At 35.9% G+C, this 23,211-nt stretch overlaps 1 protein-coding gene across 2 annotated transcripts; it reads left to right on the top strand.

Annotated features, from left to right (window-relative positions):
- Nucleotides 1-923: 923 nt before the first annotated feature.
- Nucleotides 924-22,697, top strand: LOC132160140 (serum response factor-like). 2 transcript variants are annotated; one of them, XM_059569870.1, is made up of 8 exons: nt 924-1,845; nt 8,458-8,724; nt 17,376-17,628; nt 19,234-19,380; nt 20,545-20,646; nt 20,725-20,916; nt 21,069-21,145; nt 22,298-22,697. In XM_059569870.1, the coding sequence occupies exons 1-8, from the start codon at nt 1,408-1,410 to the stop codon at nt 22,385-22,387; spliced, it is 1,566 nt and encodes a 521-aa protein (XP_059425853.1). In that variant the 5' UTR covers nt 924-1,407; the 3' UTR covers nt 22,388-22,697. The 2 variants fall into 2 exon arrangements, with proteins under 2 accessions (XP_059425853.1, XP_059425854.1); XM_059569871.1 differs by lacking the exon at nt 19,234-19,380 and having other exon boundaries at nt 926-1,845; nt 22,298-22,695.
- Nucleotides 22,698-23,211: the final 514 nt, after the last annotated feature.

Genomic DNA, 23,211 nt, shown 5'->3' with positions numbered 1-23,211 from the left:
ATGTGGGGGTTAAACATCTGGAGAATTACTTTAATAATCTGAATAAAACCAACACAGGTTAGAATGTAAAGACATTTTCTTTTTGACAAATTTATTGTTGCATAGTGCTTAATGTGAATATAGGCCTATTATTAGACTGACATATTTCTGATGGCTTTATGTGATTAATTTGTGGCCTTATGTCTCTCATGGGATGAAGAGGATAAGTAAATCAAGAGACTAAATTAAAGTTAAGTAAATCCTGAGACTGGGTGGGTTTTAACCTAAAACCTTTAGGAAACAGCCTTGATATTTAAGCAGCCAAATACATACTACTACATTACTACTATTCGTGTAAAATGTTTGTATTCTCTGGGCCCAATGCAAACCCTTCAAAATAATATAATTGATAATAATAATAATTAATAGTTGTTCATTTAAAGTGTTTGTTGCAATCGGCTATTTGTCATAAAAGCAATAGCACAGCAAAAAGCTGACTGCAAATGAAGGCTGAAAATTGAAAACTGATTAAAAGTGTGACTATATTTTAGTGTTTGTAAGAAATGAGAGTTCAGTTTAACTTAGTTTGCTTAATGTAAGAGCCTCATCTGCTGGTTACTCAGAGCATCGCACAATGTCACAGAGCTGAAATTCACCTCCGTTTGGACTCAAATTAAACTCAGCACTCAGTCCAACAACACACTTTTTGTTTTATAAGTTCGTTAAGTGAATGTGGTTTACCCTTTACCAGAAATGGTGTATTTATGTCGTTAATGCTACTGTTTAGATTCTACAAATTAGATTCGAACCAATCACAGAGTCGGAGAGGTTTGCTTAACCAATCGCAGCGCAGCGCTGTGACTCACCATACATGGACAGCCATCGCCATATAAGGAAACATCGCCTCGCTTTATTTGGAGGAAAGTAGATCCTTAGGCGAACGACCTCGTGAGAAAAAACCCCTTAATAAGCGCGCTATTAGCAATTATATTGTTTCAGAAAACATCAAACGTTATATACGACCAAAATATAGTCGTTTATGTGTTGAAAGGGAATAGTTTTACGCGATACCGACGTTCCTGCAGGTAACTAGTTCTGTTGGCGGAGGCACATTGAGGTACGGTCGTGATTCGTTGTTTCCAAATGTGGCAAGCGCGGCGTAAGTTTAGGTTTGATTGATGGTCTGTAGGCGGAAACTCTACTCTGTAAACTTTGTACGATGGTCGTAAAGGACTAGTTTTGGAGGCTTGTTTTTAGAAATCACGAGCTGTCTAAATTGTGGCTTTCAGAGACAGATATATCCTTCCTCAAACTCCAGATTCGTTTTGTATGCTGAGTTGAGCTAATGTTATTTAGCCTAGCATAGGTGAGGTGAGTTGGGTTTGATCTGGGATCTGCTCGCACCTCTGCACTAACGCACCGCGGGCGATGTTAGGGGGAAACGGGACGGCCAGAGGGGCTGTGCGCCCCGGTAACGGCGCGGGGTTGACCCCTCTACAGGTGGGCAGCACGTCTGGGGCTCTGGGGCCGGTGAACCTGCCCGACGGGGGCAGATACGACGACAGGCCGTCGGTGGAGGCTGTGCTGAGCGGCTCCGACGGAGACTCGGACTCCGGGGACGACGAGGAGAGTCCCGCGGTGGACAGGAGAGGGGTGAAGCGGGAGAGGAGCGAGATGGAGGTCGGTGTATCCTCGGGATCTCACGCGGGACTGTCAGCGGGATACGGAGGGGTTTCCTCCGGGGTGGCTGGGGCGAAACCGGGCAAAAAAACACGAGGACGGGTGAAGATTAAGATGGAGTTTATTGACAACAAACTGAGAAGATACACGACCTTCAGCAAGAGAAAGACTGGCATCATGAAGAAGGTAACGTTACATTCAGCCAGCACGTGTGTGTGTGTGTGTGTGTGTGTGTGTGTGCCTCCTACTGCTAGTCAAGAGTTAACTAACATCATTACTACTCGAATACTAGCGCTGCAGTTACTACCAGAGCTATACTAGTGTCACTAGGATTAAATCACCTTGATTATTCTAATCCTGTAGTACTAGTACCACTGTTGTTAGTATTATACCACTGCTAGTGCTGTCAAGTCACTACTACTAGTGCTGTGTGTGTGTTTTAAATGATTAAGCTGATCCTGATACTGTAGAAATACTAGTGTCACTATTATTGTTATTGTACTGATCCTAATGCTGTTGCTATACTATTATTACTACTGTAGAAATACTAGTGTCACTAGTCTTATATCCTGATTCTAATACTGTAGAAATACTAGTGTCACTAGTTTATATTGATTCTGATTTTAATACTGTAGAAATACTAGTGTCAGTAGTCTTATATCTATTATGATTCTAATGCTGTAGAAATACTAGCGACACTAGTTTATATTGTTTCTGTTTCTAATACTGTAGAAATACTAGTGTCACTAGTTTATATTGATTCTGATTTTAATACTGTAGAAATACTAGTGTCACTAGTTTATATTGATTCTGATTCTAATACTGTAGAAATACTAGTGATACTAGTTTATATTGATTCTGATTTTAATACTGTAGAAATAAGTCACACTAGTTTATATTGTTTCAGATTTTAATACTGTAGAAATACTAGTGTCACTAGTTTATATTGATTCTGATTCTAATACTGTAGAAATAAGTCACACTAGTTTATATTGTTTCAGATTTTAATACTGTAGAAATACTAGTGTCACTAGTTTATATTGATTCTGATTTTAATACTGTAGAAATACTAGTGTCACTAGTTTATATTGATTCTGATTCTAATACTGTAGAAATACTAGTGATACTAGTTTATATTGATTCTGATTTTAATACTGTAGAAATAAGTCACACTAGTTTATATTGTTTCAGATTTTAATACTGTAGAAATACTAGTGTCAGTAGTTTATATTGTTTCTCATTCTAATACTGTAGAAATACTAGTGATAATAGTTTATATTGTTTCTGATTCTAATACTGTAGAAACACTAGTGATACTAGTTTATATTGATTCTGATTCTAATACTGTAGAAATAAGTCACACTAGTTTATATTGATTCTGATTTTAATACTGTAGAAATACTAGTGATACTAGTTTATATTGATTCTGATTTTAATACTGTAGAAATAAGTCACACTAGTTTATATTGTTTCAGATTTTAATACTGTAGAAATACTAGTGTCAGTAGTCTTATATCTATTATGATTCTAATACTGTAGAAATACTAGTGATACTAGTTTATATTGTTTCTGATTTTAATACTGTAGAAATACTGGTTTCACTAGTTTATATTGATTCTGATTCTAATACTGTAGAAATACTAGTGATACTAGTTTATATTGATTCTGATTTTAATACTGTAGAAATAAGTCACACTAGTTTATATTGTTTCAGATTTTAATACTGTAGAAATACTAGTGTCACTAGTTTATATTGATTCTGATTCTAATACTGTAGAAATAAGTCACACTAGTTTATATTGTTTCAGATTTTAATACTGTAGAAATACTAGTGTCACTAGTTTATATTGATTCTGATTCTAATACTGTAGAAATAAGTCACACTAGTTTATATTGTTTCAGATTTTAATACTGTAGAAATACTAGTGTCACTAGTTTATATTGATTCTGATTCTAATACTGTAGAAATACTAGTGATACTAGTTTATATTGTTTCTGATTTTAATACTGTAGAAATACTAGTGTCACTAGTTTATATTGATTCTGATTCTAATACTGTAGAAATACTAGTGATACTAGTTTATATTGATTCTGATTTTAGTACTGTAGAAATAAGTCACACTAGTTTATATTGTTTCAGATTTTAATACTGTAGAAATACTAGTGTCACTAGTTTATATTGATTCTGATTCTAATACTGTAGAAATAAGTCACACTAGTTTATATTGTTTCAGATTTTAATACTGTAGAAATACTAGTGTCACTAGTTTATATTGATTCTGATTTTAATACTGTAGAAATACTAGTGTCACTAGTTTATATTGATTCTGATTCTAATACTGTAGAAATAAGTCACACTAGTTTATATTGTTTCAGATTTTAATACTGTAGAAATACTAGTGTCACTAGTTTATATTGATTCTGATTTTAATACTGTAGAAATAAGTCACACTAGTTTATATTGTTTCAGATTTTAATACTGTAGAAATACTAGTGTCACTAGTTTATATTGATTCTGATTCTAATACTGTAGAAATACTAGTGATACTAGTTTATATTGATTCTGATTTTAATACTGTAGAAATAAGTCACACTAGTTTATATTGTTTCAGATTTTAATACTGTAGAAATACTAGTGTCACTAGTTTATATTGTTTCTGATTCTAATACTGTAGAAATACTAGTGATAATAGTTTATATTGTTTCTGATTCTAATACTGTAGAAACACTAGTGATAATAGTTTATATTGATTCTGATTTTAATACTGTAGAAATACTAGTGATACTAGTTTATATTGATTCTGATTTTAATACTGTAGAAATAAGTCACACTAGTTTATATTGTTTCAGATTTTAATACTGTAGAAATACTAGTGTCAGTAGTCTTATATCTATTATGATTCTAATACTGTAGAAATACTAGTGATACTAGTTTATATTGTTTCTGATTTTAATACTGTAGAAATACTGGTTTCACTAGTTTTATAACTATTCTGATTCAAATAGTTATGAAATACTAGTGACACTAGTTTCATATTGCTACTATGATTCTGATACTGTGGAAATATTAGTATCACCAGTAATATAATTGTACTGAATTTAATAATGTAGCAATACAGGTATTACTTGTTTTAGGCTATATCTATTCTGATTTTAATACTATTTTCTATTATCTATTATCTCGTTTCCGGAATCTCATTTAAATTTCCGCTACTGAAAAAAAGAGAGAGAGGCTGACAAATTAAAGTGTAGTCTGCACAAAATGTTATGATATTTTATTCGTCTTGTCAATTTGATTTGATTGAATTTTATTTAATTTATTGACTTTGCCTTGAATTTATACGAATTATCTTAAAAGACACACAATTTAATATTTTATGCAACACGGTAGGAAAAAGTGTCTACTGTGTACAAAATGTTGTACAAAATTTGTATTTCTTATTTTTATTTGCATTGACAGGATATGATTCGTTTAACATTGACAACACAGTAGGGAAAAAGTGTTGTAGAGAGGAAAAAATAAGAAGGTTGGTTGGACAAAAATGGCCTATTAGCTATTTTTATTCGTCTTGTCAAAATACTAGATCTCTAGTCACTAGTTTTATATTGCTACTATGATTCTAATAGAGTAGAAATACTAATATCACTCGCATTATTTTACTAATTCTAATATTATGTAATACAAATTCCAAAATAAATATTGCACCACTTCTACAGCTAAACAATAAGTACTGTACCCCCATTAGTGTTTTTCATTTACATTTTATTGACTAGTAGCATATTAGTTTGTACCATTTTACTGATACTAGTGTTAATAGGGCCTTTCGCACAACAGAAACCTTTTCATAGTACCAGAAGTAATTGTGGAACTACCCACTTTTGGCCGTTTTTCGAACCGCAGGAACCTTTTCAAAGTACCAGAAGTTAAATGTGGAACTACCCACTTTTGGGCGTTTTTCGCACCGCAGGACCTGGGTGTGATTTTAGTACCGGACTGCCTTTTTTCAAGAACCAAATTAGCTCCTCCAGAGCAGGGTCTAACCAGCACAACTGGTACTATTCGTTACTCAAGTATACATTGATTGGCCATAAGTGTTCGAAAACACCCTCAATCGTGTAACATACTATAAACAGTGTGTCAACTTATTTCGCAAGTATGATGAACAGCGATAAATATACAGACGCTGAAGTGCTGGCACTTGTAGCAAAAGTAGTACTGCCAGTTGTGGTTGGAAATTCTTAATCCTCCTTTCTGTTCTTTCAATCGCTTTACGTATACGTCGACAGTCCATGTCCATTATTGTGAAACCCGCGAGACGCAACCAAAACACAGCTCCATTCACAGCGTCCTCCATCCTCCTGTTGTTAACGTTATTCTTATTTGTTAGTGTTGTTGAATGCCGACCACAAATGACATCGCTGTCGACCAGTTTACGTTACCTTCTACTACACACGGTTCAGTAAGAATGCCACCCTTTAATTGGTACTGGGAAATAGTTCACGCAAAAATGTCCCAGTACTTTAGAACTGTACATTTAGTGCTGTAAATAAAGCAGTGCGAAAGGCCCTAATAACCACTAACACTATTTCCATAGCAATGTTGGTGATTATCAACTTATTGCACCGTTATTAGTTCTGTATCAATTAAATTTAACTTGTTGTTAATGTTAGGACTTTACCAATTCTAGTGCCACTATAACATTATTGTACTTCTACTAGCTCCAAATCAATTATACTTTACCAATTGTAGTGCCATTAAACGTACTATACTAATACTAGTGTTAGGTTATTTTATTTATACCCACAGGTAAATTTGTCTTGCAGTGAAATGATAATGACATCCATTCTTGACGCACAATTTCAAAACGCATATAAAAACATAATTCATCATACAAGTGCTCAGGAATTCCAATTTTATAAATGTTATTAATTATCTAAAATGTTTTACCATTAGTTGTAACTTACCACTATACACTAGTACTGTACTAGTACTAGAACTTAACCACACAATTACGTTGATGGTATTACTACACCAACACTGGTATTCAACTATACTGTTACAAGTACCATTGCTCAGCGGTGGTGGGAATCAACAGAGGCCCCACAATACGATATTATCACAATACTTGTGTTACGATACAATATTATTGCAATTTTAAATATATTGCCATATATTGTAATTTATTCAATTTTTCCAACTTCAAATTATGTCCCCAAACGAAAACTTTGGCAACATCTGTTTTAATTAAAAATAAACATTTCAGTTTGTTTATCTGTCTTAAATGTTATTGTTGCAGTGCAAAATGGGATTGTCAAGCAGACAAACTGACCAACACTTTCACGAAAACCTGTCGTAAATTTTGTTCACACCTGGCAAACTCAACTATTTTATATTATAAACTATATTACAGCCTAGTCTGGTCAACCTTAATTTAATGTAAACAGGTACACAGCTGCTGTGCTACTACAGGTATTTAGATTTGTATTATTATTATAATAAGACAAGACCATTGTTATAGTCGTGTGTTTATTAGTCACATTTAGTGTTGTCAAGATACCAAAATTTCAGTATTCGGTACCAATACCAGTAAAAATCCACAGTTCTCAGTACCAATTTTGGCACCAAAGCAAAAGACAAAATCATGCTATTAAAAAAAAATTACTATAATTTCATTTAATCCAAACTGTGTACATATTTAATTTTAAAGGGCTTTTAAATATTAAAGCCAAGAATAACAACTAAGTTAATATTATTTCTTAATTATTAGAAATACAGTGATATAAAAACACCTGCACCGGGTTTTGACTTCAACTCATGTCAAGTGTCAACTCATGTTTATTCAACGAAGTCAAAACCTATTTTTGGCGGTCAGTTTTGATATTGTGACGGGACGCCACAAAAAAAATCAGTGTATGGGAAACACAGTGAAACTTACCTGCTTGAACACTTTCATTTGATCTGGGTGTCTGTCTTTAAAGTGTTTTGTTAGTTTGGTGTGTTTCCTCCTTTTGATGTGGCCACGTCTCAGTGCTTTTATGAAGTGAGCGCATCTACGCACCTTTCGGAGAGCGCCCTCTGGCATTCGGATGGAGATTTACTGCTGATCACAGAACCTTGCTTCACGGTTACATACTAGTACTGTGCCATTACTCGCACCATATAAATTTACTTTAATAGTATTACTGCTATACTGATACTCATTGTATACCAACACTGATACTATTAGAACTTGACGAGTGCCAACTCCAGTTACTATTACACATATTTCAACTTCAAAGACCTTAACATCATTCACCCTCACTGAATACATATAAACTAACCAGAAACGTCCCGCCTCTCATGAGCTCAGTCAAAACCACGTCTGCAGTCACTATGAGGTCTGACACTTCTGACAGTAGGTAGTTTCCACATCTGCTCTGACTCATTTGTCATTGCTCACTCAATTGTCATTCGTTCCCGTCTCAGCAGAAATAGTCCTGATGCCCGATCAGGTTACTGCAGCGCTAGACATTATTAATACTTTTGTATATCTTGAGAACCGGCCTAGATGCAGAAGTCGGGCACGGAGGGTGTAATGACAACCTGCAGAAGGCCACTGGTGACCTTCAGGAACACGTGACGGGCTTCTCTGCTATCTGAGGCTTAGTATTTGCAATTAGTTGATTAATCTCCACACATTATTCAACCACACAACATTTGTCACTGTTGTCCAATCAATCTGTCTGCTGGTCATGGAAATGTCACTCTAAAACAAGAAGGACTCATTGTTATCTGGCTTTTCTTCTCAATATTTCCAGGCTTACGAATTATCCACCTTAACGGGGACGCAAGTTTTGCTACTGGTTGCCAGTGAGACGGGCCACGTCTACACGTTTGCCACTCGAAAACTTCAGCCCATGATCACCAGTGAAACGGGTAAAGCCCTGATCCAGACCTGCCTGAATTCCCCTGACTCTCCACCGCGTACGGACCCTTCCACAGACCAGCGGATGAGTGCCACGGGATTCGAGGAGACCGACCTCACCTACCAGGTCTCAGAGGCTGACGGGCTCACAGAGCCAAAGGTACATACTTGCTGATACATATTGTAAAATTGAAGTACAACAGGTCTCAGAACATGCTTATTTGATAATTTAAAAAAAAACTTTCAGGAAGCATGGAGTACCAAATTGAATGGACCAGATGCTTTTCTTTAGAGATGTTCATTTAGGATCCATTCTTTTGTTCACAACCGTTAAATGGCAGACAACAGTTCTCGAGTCGTTTTCTCATTTTGAGTAACGTGGTAGAAAAAGATTGAAACTTGTTAACTTGATATAGGCCTAAAAGTCGTGGGGAAGTCGTGGCCTAATGGTTAGAGAGTCGGACTCCCAATCGAAAGGTTGTGAGTTCGAGTCCCGGGCCGGCAGGAATTGTGGGTGGGGGGAGTGCATGTACAGTTCTCTCTCCACCTTCAATACCACGACTTAGGTGCCCTTGAGCAAGGCATCGAACCCCCAACTGCTCCCTGGGCGCCGCAGCATAAATGGCTGCCCACTGCTCTGGGTGTGTGCTCACAATGTGTGTGTGTGTGTGTGTGTGTGTGTGTGTTCACTGCTCTGTGTGTGTGCACTTCGGATGGGTTAAATGCAGAGCACAAATTCAGAGTATGGGTCACCATACTTGGCTGAATGTCACTTCACTTCACTTCACTTCACTAAAAACCCACTTTCAAGATGTAGGCCTATGGTGCAACAAATTGTGTGAATCAGAAGCTCTTCTTTAGGGGTGTTCACTTAGGACACATTCTTGTTCACAATAGCTAGATTAAAAGCACATTGGGCCTCAAGACATGATTTTAAAGTAAAATAAATCAAATGAAATAATTTGGTAGTGGAAACATTGGATGCATCGTCTTAAATGATGCTCTGGACACACAGCACAAGAAATAGTGAGAATCAAATGCTTTTCAATAGGTCCACACACTTAAGACACAGTCTTGTGTTCCCAATAGCTGGCTGGAGAACAATGTGTTTTAAGTTGTTTTGAAAGTTGTTTGGTAGAAAATGTGGTCAAAAAATGTTGAGACTTGTTAAAGAGATGCGATCAAAAAAAAAAATTCAGGATGCGTGTCGCAATGTTGCATTGACTAGATGTTTTTCTTTTGGGGGGTTTGCAATAATTGTCTGGAGTACAACAGGTTTCGAGATTTTTTGGTAGAGTTTGTAGAAATTTAGGTAGAAAAACATTAAAACTTGGTATTCTGATAGATCTTAAAAACAGTTCAGAACACATCGCGTCAGAGCACAACCAATCTCAAATTTAGTTTTTTAAGTTTAACTATGTTCGTAAAAAAGTTGAAACTAAACTTTTAATATTAATAATTTGTCATCATCATCTTAAATTGTTCTGGACATGCGGCACAATCAATAATTTGTGTTCACAGTAGGTGGCTAGAGCACAACGTATTTTCAAAGATGGTAGGAAATTTGGTTGAAAACATTTTGAAACTTTCAGTACTTTTTTACACATTCAGTATGTGTGGCACAACATTGCGTGGACTAGATGTTTTTCTTTTGGGGTGTCCACAATAATTGTCTTGCGCACAACGGGTTTTAATACGTTTTGAAACAAGACATGATTGATAGAAATTTGGTCCAACAAACAAACAAACAAACATTATAACTTGTTAATTTGAGACATCATCTTAAAAATATTCAGACACGTCATGCAAAAAATGGCATTGTGTTCACAATAGCCTGATGGAGCACAACGGGTCTCGATGTTTGTTTCTTAAGTTTAACTAAGTTGGTAGAAATGTTGGAAAGTTAATTTTATTGATACACAACAAAGAAAATAATGTGAACCAAACTCTTTTTATTAGGGACACAGTCTTGTGTTAACAGTAGTTGGTTGGAGCACAGTGGGTTTTGAGACATATTTTTTTTTGAAAGTTTACAGAAAATTTGGTAGATAAAGTTGAAACCAGTTGGATACTTGGATAAAATTATGGATGTTTTATAAAAAAGGACAGATGTGGCACAACAAATGGCTCTAATCCAAAATTAAAGCACCACTAAAATGTATTTTTCAAAAATAAAACGCGATTTAGGTAAACTCACTACTTGACATCCTTAATATAGTTGGTTTGGCTAGATTATTTTCATTAGACTAGTTGGTTTATAAATTAGTCGCCTGTGCCAAATATAGTTCACATCTAAATAGGAATAATCCTTTATGATTTATTTGTGTGGAAACTTACTCCCATTCTTGAGTTTCTTGACCTTTACAGGTCACGGTTTTCCAGACTATAGTCGCGTGTTTTATGCGCGTCTTTCACACAGAACCCCTGTTCGACCACCTGCATACACCAGTTTTGCCCACATGTAAGACCGTCACCATCACCCCAATCACGTCTGGTTTGGTAGCGTGTATTATTCACAGTGTCCAGCCCTCATTGATAAGGATTAGATGCTGTCTGCATGTCCTTATATAGTCTGGTTTTCCCAGTACACTTTCTTGGCTCATGGCTGATCACATTCCGTATAAGCTGCAGCTGTTTTCAAATTTGGATGACATACCCCCCCCCCCCTTACACACACATACTTTTCCCTACTGATTTAGGGCAAGCAGTGAGTGAGCATGCACAAATTAGAAACCTGAATCTCTGTTTAAGAAATTGCTTAAAAAAGCATCTTATTGAGCCGATGGCAAGCTGATCATATAGTGCATGTTTTGAAAGAATTCCCATTCATCATGGGAATGGGATCCCTCTTTCCAAGTTTGATGGCTCACAAATGCTCAAGAGCTTTATGACATGGATTGGTTTTCGGTTACAGATGCTAAATATGTCAAAAGTCCCTGCGATTTGGTACTGAAATGGAGCATGTGTAACAATACCTCCGAGTCTTTTTCAACAGTACCAATTCAGTTTGAAGGGCGACTTCTTTTGATTAATGCATGTGTTCTGTGCCAAGCTCTTCCATCAACTGAAACAATCAAATATACTCCGAATACGATTGTGGTGAAGTATTCGTGTAAGAAATGTGGATCGTTTTTGCAGTGAAAAATGATATCTGAAGATATTTTGAAGAATGTTGGTAATCAAAAAGTTGACGGTAGCCATTGACTTTCCAAAAGTGCTATGGAAGTCAATGGCTACCATCAACTACTTGGTTAGCAACATTCTTCAAAACATCATCTTTTGGCCATTCTTTTCTAAAGAAGACAGGTTTGGAACAACATGAGGATGAGGAAATGAATACATAAAGATCAATTTTGGGTGAACCATCCCTTGTTATATTTGGAGTCAAATGAAATCTTGTATTACGACCTGTTTATTTATCGTGTCTGCATTCTGAAGTTTGCTTTAATAGATATAAATAAAATTCAGTCATTACATTTTTTTTTTATATTATAGTTTAACAACTTGTTTTTAATACAACCCGAATTCCGGAAAAGTTGGGACGTTTTTTAAATTTTAATAAAATGAAAACTAAAGGAATTTCAAATCACATGAGCCAATATTTTATTCACAATAGAACATAGATAACGTAGCAAATGTTTAAACTGAGAAATGTTACACTTTTATCCACTTAATTAGCTCATTTAAAATTTAATGCCTGCTACAGGTCTCAAAAAAGTTGGCACGGGGGCAACAAATGGCTAAAAAAGCAAGCATTTTTGAAAGATTTAGCTGGGAGAACATCTAGTGATTAATTAAGTTAATTGATATCAGGTCTGTAACATGATTAGCTATAAAAGCTTTGTCTTAGAGAAGCAGAGTCTCTCAGAAGTAAAGATGGGCAGAGGCTCTCCAATCTGTGAAGACTGCGTAAAAAAGTTGTGGAAAACTTTAAAAACAATGTTCCTCAACAGAAATCTCTGTGCGTAAGGGACAAGGCCGGAGACCTTTATTGGATGCCCGTGGTCTTCGGGCTCTCAGACGACACTGCATCACTCATCGGCATGATTGTGTCAATGACATTACTAAATGGGCCCAGGAATACTTTCAGAAACCACTGTCGGTAAACACAATCCGCCGTGCCATCAGCAGATGCCAACTAAAGCTCTATCATGCAAAAAGGAAGCCATATGTGAACATGGTCCAGAAGCGCCGTAGTGTCCTGTGGGCCAAGGCTCATTTAAAATGGACTATTTCAAAGTGGAATAGTGTTTTATGGTCAGACGAGTCCAAATTTGAAATTCTTGTTGGAAATCACGGACGCCGTGTCCTCCGGGCTAAAGAGGAGGGAGACCTTCCAGCATGTTATCAGCGTTCAGTTCAAAAGCCAGCATCTCTGATGGTATGGGGGTGCATAAGTGCATACGGTATGGGCAGCTTGCATGTTTTGGAAGGCTCTGTGAATGCTGAAAGGTATATAAAGGTTTTAGAGCAACATATGCTTCTCTCCAAACAACGTCTATTTCAGGGAAGGCCTTGTTTATTTCAGCAGGACAATGCAAAACCACATACTGCAGCTATAACAACAGCATGGCTTCGTCGTAGAAGAGTCCGGGTGCTAACCTGGCCTGCCTGCAGTCCAGATCTTTCACCTATAGAGAACATTTGGCGCATCATTAAACGAAAAATACGTCAAAGACGACCACGAACTCTTCAGCAGCTGGAAATCTATATAAGGCAAGAATGGGACCAAATTCCAACAGCAAAACTCCAGCAACTCATAGCCTCAATGCCCAGACGTCTTCAAACTGTTTTGAAAAGAAAAGGAGATGCTACACCATGGTAAACATGCCCCGTCCCAACTATTTTGAGACCTGTAGCAGAAATCAAAATTGAAATGAGCTCATTTTGTGCATAAAATTGTAAACTTTCTCAGTTTAAACATTTGCTATGTTATCTATGTTCTATTGTGAATAAAATATTGGCTCATGTGATTTGAAAGTCTTTTAGTTTTCATTTTATTAAAATTTAAAAAACGTCCCAACTTTTTCGGAATTCGGGTTGTACATATTCTTTTCCGAAGCCCAGTCTTTTCCCAAAGTCTTGTTATTAGTGCAGTCAAACGATAATTAGCGATTAATCGCATCCAAAATAAAGGTTTTTGTTTACATAATATATGTGTGTGTGTACTGTGTATATTTACATATTTATAAATAAATGCACACATTCAGTATATATTTTAGAAAATATTTACATGTGCATATTTATGTGACAGATAAATATATTTAATATATAAACATAACATTTTCCTTAAATATATCCGTGTGTGTGTGTATTTATTGACTGTAGAGATAATAAATATACACAGTAGACACACATGTATTATGTAAAAAAACATTAATCACTAAAACATTAAGCTACGCAGCTGTTTCAAGTATTGATATTAGCATGATTTCTGAAGATCACGTGACACTGAAGACTGGAGGAACGATGCTGAAAATACAGCTCTAAGCAACAGAAATCAATTATATTTCACTATATATTCGCATAGAAAACACTTTTTACATTGTAATAATATTTCACAAAATAGTTTTTACTGTTTTATTTGATCACATAAATGCTGAGCAGAAGAGACTTCTTTCAAAATCATCTTTTGAGAGGACAGTGGTGTATTTACTGGTGTAATGTACTTGTGTAGGGTTCCTCCGATTGGCTCTGGTCTCTCAAGCAAGTTCAGTGATGGCTTCTGAGTCTTTGTGGGGTTCCTCCCTCGTGTCCGAGATCCCTGGGTGTCGTCCCTGAAATACTGAAACAACTGAAATAGCGTGTGGACACCTGTTGTCCTGTGAAGACAGCTGTCGTTCTCGGGACCTTCATCACACAGTTGTTGTTACAGGCTCTGCCTCAGTCAATCACAGGAAATCTCTGGAAGAAACGCTACCATAAATGCTCTTTTGTTTTGTTTTGTCTTGAAAGTTCCCCTGAAGATGTGTCGTCTTAAAGGGACACTTGCTCCAAAAATAAAATTTGCCATTTGCTCATCCTAACACTTAAGAAGATCTTTTGAGGAAAGTTTCAGCTGTTTCTGTTCATATTTTGATTTTCATTTCCAATGGTTTGTGTCCATTGGGTTTCAAATAAATACATTACTTATGCTAAAATTAGATGATGTACCATTTATTTGTGACTGGATTATCATATGTACAACCCGAATTCCGGAAAAGTTGGGACGTTTTTTAAATTTTAATAAAATGAAAACTAAAAGACTTTCAAATCACATGAGCCAAAATTTTATTCACAATAGAACATAGATAACATAGCAAATGTTTAAACTGAGAAAGTTTACAATTTTATGCACAAATGAGCTCATTTCAATTTTGATTTCTGCTACAGGTCTCAAAATAGTTGGGACGGGGCATGTTTACCATGGTGTAGCATCTCCTTTTCTTTTCAAAACAGTTTGAAGACGTCTGGGCATTGAGGCTATGAGTTGCTGGAGTTTTGCTGTTGGAATTTGGTCCCATTCTTGCCTTATATAGATTTCCAGCTGCTGAAGAGTTCGTGGTCGTCTTTGACGTATTTTTCGTTTAATGATGCGCCAAGTGTTCTCTATAGGTGAAAGATCTGGACTGCAGGCAGGCCAGGTTAGCACCCGGACTCTTCTACGACGAAGCCATGCTGTTGTTATAGCTGCAGTATGTGGTTTTGCATTGTCCTGCTGAAATAAACAAGGCCTTCCCTGAAATAGACGTTGTTTGGAGGGAAGCATATGTTGCTCTAAAACCTTTATATACCTTTCAGCATTCACAGAGCCTTCCAAAACATGCAAGCTGCCCATACCGTATGCACTTATGCACCCCCATACCATCAGAGATGCTGGCTTTTGAACTGAACGCTGATAACATGCTGGAAGGTCTCCCTCCTCTTTAGCCCGGAGGACACGGCGTCCGTGATTACCAAAAAAGAATGTCAAAATTGGACTCGTCTGACCATAAAACACTATTCCACTTTGAAATAGTCCATTTTAAATGAGCCTTGGCCCACAGGACACGACGGCGCTTCTGGACCATGTTCACATATGGCTTCCTTTTTGCATGATAGAGCTTTAGTTGGCATCTGCTGATGGCACGGCGGATTGTGTTTACCGACAGTGGTTTCTGAAAGTATTCCTGGGCCCATTTAGTAATGTCATTGAAACAATCATGCCGATGAGTGATGCAGTGTCGTCTGAGAGCCCGAAGACCACGGGCATCCAATAAAGGTCTCCGGCCTTGTCCCTTACGCACAGAGATTTCTCCAGTTTCTCTGAATCTTTTGATGATGTTATGACTGTAGATGATGAGATTTGCAAAGCCTTTGCAATTTGACGTTGAGGAACATTGTTTTTAAAGTTTTCCACAATTTTTTTACGCAGTCTTTCACAGATTGGAGAGCCTCTGCCCATCTTTACTTCTGAGAGACTCTGCTTCTCTAAGACAAAGCTTTTATAGCTAATCATGTTACAGACCTGATATCAATTAACTTAATTAATCACTAGATGTTCTCCCAGCTGAATCTTTTCAAAACTGCTTGCTTTTTTAGCCATTTGTTGCCCCCGTGCCAACTTTTTTGAGACCTGTAGCAGGCATTACATTTTAAATGAGCTAATTAAGTGGATAAAAGTGTAAAATTTCTCAGTTTAAACATTTGCTACGTTATCTATGTTCTATTGTGAATAAAATATTGGCTCATGTGATTTGAAATTCCTTTAGTTTTCATTTTATTAAAATTTAAAAAACGTCCCAACTTTTCCGGAATTCGGGTTGTAGATATATATATATATATATATATATATATATATATATGGCTCTACAGTAAATCCATATCTGTTCAGTACTCCTTAATTTGCACTTTAATTGACTGCTTTTCATTTAATTTCCATCACAGAAGTTTTCATCATTATTCATGAGCAAAGCCTTCACTCTTAGGATGTTGTTAATATTATGCCAGTTTTTAATGTTATAAAATATTTTGTTGTACCTGTAAAACTTTTTAAAATCTGTTTTAAACTATTTTTTATTTTAATTTATTCATTTTAAGCTATTGTGTATTATTTATTCAGAATAAATAAATAAATAATCAAAACAGGAAGTTGATAAACCACAGTATCTTAATATTTACTAATTTTATTCTGATGATAATATTTTAAGATATGATTTTTAATGATGCATTTGTTATTTGGTCATTTTTATTATATAACATTTATATAATAGTATTTAAAAATACAAAACAATGAAAAAAATAAAATAAATAAAATAAGATGATAAATAATAAAAAAATAGATATAAGAGATATAATTTAACTGTTTTTTTTGTTCATTTCTAATATTGTTTATTATTTTTATTATTAATAAGTAAAATAAGTAAAAAAAAAAATCACAAAATTAAATAATAAATAAGATGAAAAAAAATGTATTTAGATATTTTTTTAATAATGTATGTATTTTTATTTGTTTATTATTTATTTATTGATGATAAATTAAATTCATATAAAATGAATGCATAAATAAAAAAAATGTATGTTATTTTCAATGTTTTATTTCTTATTTGTTCATTTTTAATTTTATTAATACTAAATAAAAATAATACAAAATATGTTAATATGATATTTTTGTTGTTGTTTATTTAATAAGATTTTTTCCCAACAAATGCTGGTCTTAGCATATCTGAAATTCATAAACAAAAAATTAAGATATGTTTTTTTTTTTTTATTAATACTAATAGATTTTATAAGCGTTCTGATGCTAACTACTAAGCTGACATGTTGACCAGTGGAAGCTGTGTGCTGTTGCAGGAGATGATGAAGCCAGTGTTCACGGCGGTGTCTTTAGCTGGAGGAGGCACCAGCACCAACAGCACCACCACACAGTCGTCAGCCTCGTCCTCTCCCTCCTCGTCCTCCGTCGCCATGCACACCTCCAGCAGCAGCTGCTGGCCGCTGGCCGCCGGGATGAGTGCGCAGAGCGTCTCCAGTGCCAACGGGACGGTGCTCAAGAGCTCTCCGGCGGGGGTCATGCAGCTGCCCGGAGGATTCACGCTCATGCCAGGTGAGGCTCCTCGGCACTCGCTCGCTGTCTGATGTGTGTCTCTCTCTCACAGACTGTGAGGCTTCTTTAACTCTCCAGAGCTCTGCATCAGCTTGCGTCATGTCTTTGTGTTTTAATGCACACAGACTCTTTTCTGCTTGTATACCTGCATACTTCTGCTTTTCAATGATTCGTCTGTGTAAAGGCCTATTCACATCAAGAGTGATGCAAAAATTCCTCGACTCATAGAGAAACTCAGTGTGTGTGTGTGTATATATATATATATGTGTATGTATGTGTATATATATATGTATATATGTATGTATGAGAGTATTTTTATTTATTTATTTTTTTCAAAACATGACAATGCTCTCTTTTTGTCAAAAATACTTGTAAAAAGTCAATTCTGGACACTTTTTTATTTTTTTATTAATATGAAGTCTTGTGGTGCAAACATGCAAAAAAAACGTAAAATTTAAAAGCTTTTAATCTCAATTTTTCATTTTAGAAATATGAAGTCTTGTGCAAACATGCAAAAAAAACGTAAAATTTAAAAGCTTTTAATCTCAATTTTTAATTTTAGAAATATGAAGTCTTGTGGTGCAAACATGCAAAAAAAACGTAAAATTTAAAAGCTTTTAATCTCAATTTTTCATTTTAGAAATATGAAGTCTTGTGGAGCAAACATGCAAAAAAAACGTAAAATTTAAAAGCTTTTAATCTCAATTTTTCATTTTAGAAATATGAAGTCTTGTGGTGCAAACATGCAAAAAAAACGTAAAATTTAAAAGCTTTTAATCTCAATTTTTCATTTTAGAAATATGAAGTCTTGTGGTGCAAACATGCAAAAAAAAAACCTTAAAATTTAAAAGCTTTTAATCTTAATTTTTCATTTTAGAAATATGAAGTCTTGTGGTGCAAACATGCAAAAAAACTAAAAAATTTTTTAAAGCTTTTAATCTTAATTTTTCATTTTAGAAATATGAAGTCTTGTGGTGCAAACAACATGCAAAAAAACTTAAAATTTAAAAGCTTTTAATCTTAATTTTTCATTTTAGAAATATGAAGTTATTATTAAATGAAAATTTAATCTTAAAAAAATATCCAAAAATAATGATATTTCTGTGTGTGTTTTAATGAGTTAGATCTGTGTATAGTAAATGAGGCAAGGGTGTAGAGTTACATTCAAGTTATTTCCACAAGAAAAAACATTTTGACGATAAAAATAAGAGTGTTAAGGGACAACATTTTGTACTACAGGGGGACTTAAAAAATCTCATGGTATTTGGAAAATAAAAAAAACTTTGGAAATGTTATTGTCTTGCAACAAAAGTTAGCGTATTTTTAAAGTCAGTGTGAATACTGGCATCTGTTATTTACTTGTGACTGATGGTTACACCACTTGACATTTATTTAAAATAGTATAAAAGCTTTTTCAAAAAACATGAAACGGACACAAATACTAATATAACTGAATCTCTAGCTGTCATTTATTTTAAACTAGATGACTAGATAATATTCAGCTGTGAAGTGTGGTGTGGTCGAAGCGTGCTCTTGCAGTGACTAGGCCTGGAGCGAGTGTGTGCTCTGCTTGGCTTGCTGAGGGTGTCACTGTGTGTCCCGCAGGCGCTTCTCTTCCTCCTGGCACACACACTGTTCCTCTCAGTCAGCTGCAGACACACTCTCTGGCCGTTCAGTGTAGCAGCAGCAGCTCCAGCGCCGCACACACACAGGCCACGCTCTTCCGCCTGCCAGCCGCCGTCTCGCTCGCAGGTCAGTGCTGCTTCACACTCACCTCTGTGCATGCTCAGATCTGCTCGTCATAGCCAAGGCCTGTGTGTTACTCCAACACAACAAACAAGTCACCATTTCTTATTATTGGAAAATTGAAAGCTCAATGTATGAATTATTTGAACTCTGTCAGAATTGTTTACTCTAATATTACATCAGTAACGGTTCATATATTATGTAATTATTCATTAAATGAGCCATATTTGTTACTAAAATGAATAAAAATAATTTGCACACAGCTGTTTAGGGCAGTGCACAAGTCCTTATATATATATATATTTCTTGCAATTTCTTTATTTCATATGGTCATGTTTTTAAGCCCCTTTATTATAAAAAATAATTCTGTTTAGCTTTATCTTAATTTCATTTTTTAGTAAATGTAGTATTACCAATTGTATTCATATTTTAAACTATTTAAGTTCGTTAGGGCAAGATGTATAATTTAATTGACTATTTTAAGCACTTGTTACCTTTATTTATTACGTTTATTTCAGTTGTAGTAATTTATGTACTTATTTCAGCTAGTTAGGAAGGCAACCTCTCTATTTGTTTGTTTTTTAAGTTTTTTTACATCTTATGTTTCATGTGCACTGCACAAAATGATTTTCTTAGTTTTTTTGTCGTTTTTCTAAATTAAATATCACAAAATTCTTGAATCAAGATGCATTAATTTTGTGAAGTGAAATGACTTCAAAATTGTATTAGTTTTTGCTTAAATCCAGCAAAACTATCTGCCAGTGAGGTAAGAAAAATCTTGTTTAGCCTTTGAATTGAATTTTTTTTTTCTTTCCACATTAACAGATATTTTTGCTCGCTTTAAGCTAAACTAATAACATTAGTATTTTTATTTTAAGAGATCAGTTCTTAATATCTCAAGTCATCTAATGTTTAGACAAGACAAGAATACTAAGGAAATCATTTTTGCAATGTATTTAGCTTTTTATATATTCAGTTTTAAATCTAGTTTTAGTTATTGGCTTGATTTTATTCTTTCTTTTATTTGTTGCGTTTGCCAGCTAATATTTATTTTGATTTCAGATTTATTTGAGTTAATGAAAATAATGTTTAGTGGTTGGCGTTCTGCCACGCTCCATTGGTTGGCACATGTGCAGTGCAGTGAGGATGTGTCTGTGGTTTGTGTGTCAGGTGGTGCGATGCCTCAACAGTTACAGGCCATCCAGGTCCACCCCGGTCCTCAGAGCAGTGACGGCAGTCCTGAGATCAGCCAGACCTCCACCAGCTCCACTGGTACTGACAACACCACCCTTGTTGACGCTCAGATACCGCTCTGACTTCAGTAAGACGTGTCCTCTGTCTCTCCCACAGCCAGCCACACCGCTACCATAGTCACGTCCTCAGTGCCTTCTTCAGTGGCAGGTCACATGATGTACCCCGGAGCACACGTCATGTACGCTACGTCCTCCTCCGCCCTTGCTGACGGGGGTCTGACTGTGCTCAACACCTTCCCACAAGCCCCCGGCGCCATGCACATGTCCCACACACAAGCCCAAGACTCAGGTCCGGCAGACGCTCACAGTGTGTGTTCATGTCTCGCTCTAAGATGCACTGATAAGTGAACAACACTGAAGAGTCAGGAACTAGTTCTGAAGATGACGAACCTGTAATAGTATTGTTTACGAGGCTCTTTGTTTTGTTTTGGTCGTGTTTAGGTGCAGTACCCCAGATGTTTTTCACGGGACCTCCTGGAACCGTACAGATCCCAGTTTCAGCCGTTCCACTGCATTCGGTAATACGACTCGCCATAAAATAAATGTCACTTAAGTCTCTCCGTGTACTTCGCCTCACACGGTTTCCATTGAAAATGTTTTGCATTGTTGTATCCAAAGGTTTTGTTTGTGAGAGTAGCTTCTGAAACAGGCCTATCAGTGTTTTAGTAGGAGTTGTAGTTAGTAGAAATGTTTTTTTAAATGACCTTTCATGCAATGTGTAACACATCTCTTAAGTGAATGAAAACATCCTTGGAAAAAAAAGGCTTTAAATCTGAACGTGCGCCGTGTATAAAGTGATCGTCTCTCAAAAGAAAAAGTAGACTGAATCATTTAAACGAGTCTGCCAGCCCACTTATTGTCTTTTCGTCTGAATGAAGATGCAAATTCATTCTTTGCCACTTTAGGAGCGCTGGTAATGCTGTAAACAAAGCAGCACTGCGCTCACAAACACTGCTTTTATTATGAAATGGAAATTAAATCGTAAAATCTTTATTCTGCTAATGTTACATCTGTATTTAAAAGTTATTGCTCTATTCTTGTAACATTAGGCTTTCACTTTCATAACGTTATGATTTTATTCTTATAACATTTAAGCCTTTGTTCTTGTAACTTTACAAGGCTGTTCTCGAAACATGGCAGATTTATTCTTGTAATGTTAAAACATGATTCTTGTAACATTATTCTGATATTTTTTAACATTACAACTGTGACTTTAGTCTTGTAAGTTTATGTCTTTATTTTATAAACAAAGACTTTATTCTTGTAATGTTACATCCTTGTTCTTTAAACGTTACTGCTTTCTTGTAACACGGGGCCTTTGATATTGTAACATAAGGCTTTTACTCCAGTGACGTTATGACTATTACGACAACGTTACACATTTGTTTTTGTAATGTGACAAAATTGTTCTCTGAATATTACGCCTTTATTCTAGTAACAGTACACCATTATTTCCAAAACATTACACCTTTCTTCTTTTATTCTTATAATGTTTTGAAATTACTCTTAGTACGTAACATTTGTATTCACAACAGCTTTGTTCTCGACTTTTTCTCGAACTATTCTTCTAATGTTGTGACCACTCTTTTAATGTGCACATATGCTTATGAAGACGGATAAGAGTGTGCAGTAATTTGGCTCCTCTGACGGTTTTGTTTGTGTGTTTTCAGATGTTAATAAACCAGCAGCCCACGGGTAGCAGCAGTGCCACCCTCACAGAGCTGCGGGTGGTGAATCTGGACAATCCCAAAGGAGACTGACCCGTGACGCTCGAGGCCGGTGTGACCGCTCACTCGCACTGATAATCCAGGGATCACTCATGCCATGCAATCAGACTGCCATTATATTTATAACTGCCTTCTCGCTGCGTGGGACGTGCGTCAATAACGTCTGAAGGATGATCACGTCTCCACACGGACTCGTTTGGGTGGATGTGTTTTGTTCACGCGCATCTATACTTCAGGATTTCATAGAGACGTGTCTGCACTTCTGGGGCTTCACCTGTTTTTGACGAAAGAAGTACGATTATGTTCACTTTCAGTAAACCTCTTCACTGTATAAACAGTTGAAGGATCTTCAGTTCAACCCTGTCTTTCTTTTAGGAATGCCTCTCTTGATCGGATTCGTAATCCGTTTTTCTTTTGAGGTCAGAAATGGAGTTTATGTTGTGAAATCAGCCTCTTGGTATAGTTTAACTGGCAGTTTCTGTGTGTTATTTATCGCCACGTTCAATGTCCAACCTTCTTTCCATTTAAATAAATGGTGACTAATACGGTCGAGCTCCAAGTACCACCTTTTTATATATATTTTTTGGTGATTTTTAGAGCTCAATAGCACCCGTTCCCATTTATAAGCATCATCAGACTTGGAAAGACATGAGGGTGAGGAAATCAGGAGTGAACTTGCTCTAAAACTAATGCTGGATACTCTTGCACTGCCATCAACATTCACTAGGGGCTTCATGTACAGTTTGAATTGATCATTTCTTAAAAATAGTTTTTTTTTGGTCCATCACTTTCTCTATGGCCTTTGTTTTTCAATTGATCCTTCAACTGGCCAATCAAACGCCAAATCTGCCATTTTG

Source organism: Carassius carassius, chromosome 16 (assembly GCF_963082965.1).
Source record: "Carassius carassius chromosome 16, fCarCar2.1, whole genome shotgun sequence".
Classification (NCBI taxonomy): Eukaryota; Metazoa; Chordata; class Actinopteri; order Cypriniformes; family Cyprinidae; genus Carassius; species Carassius carassius.
The sequence above is the reverse complement of the archived record's forward strand: the minus strand, read 5'-3'. Positions and strand labels throughout refer to the sequence as shown.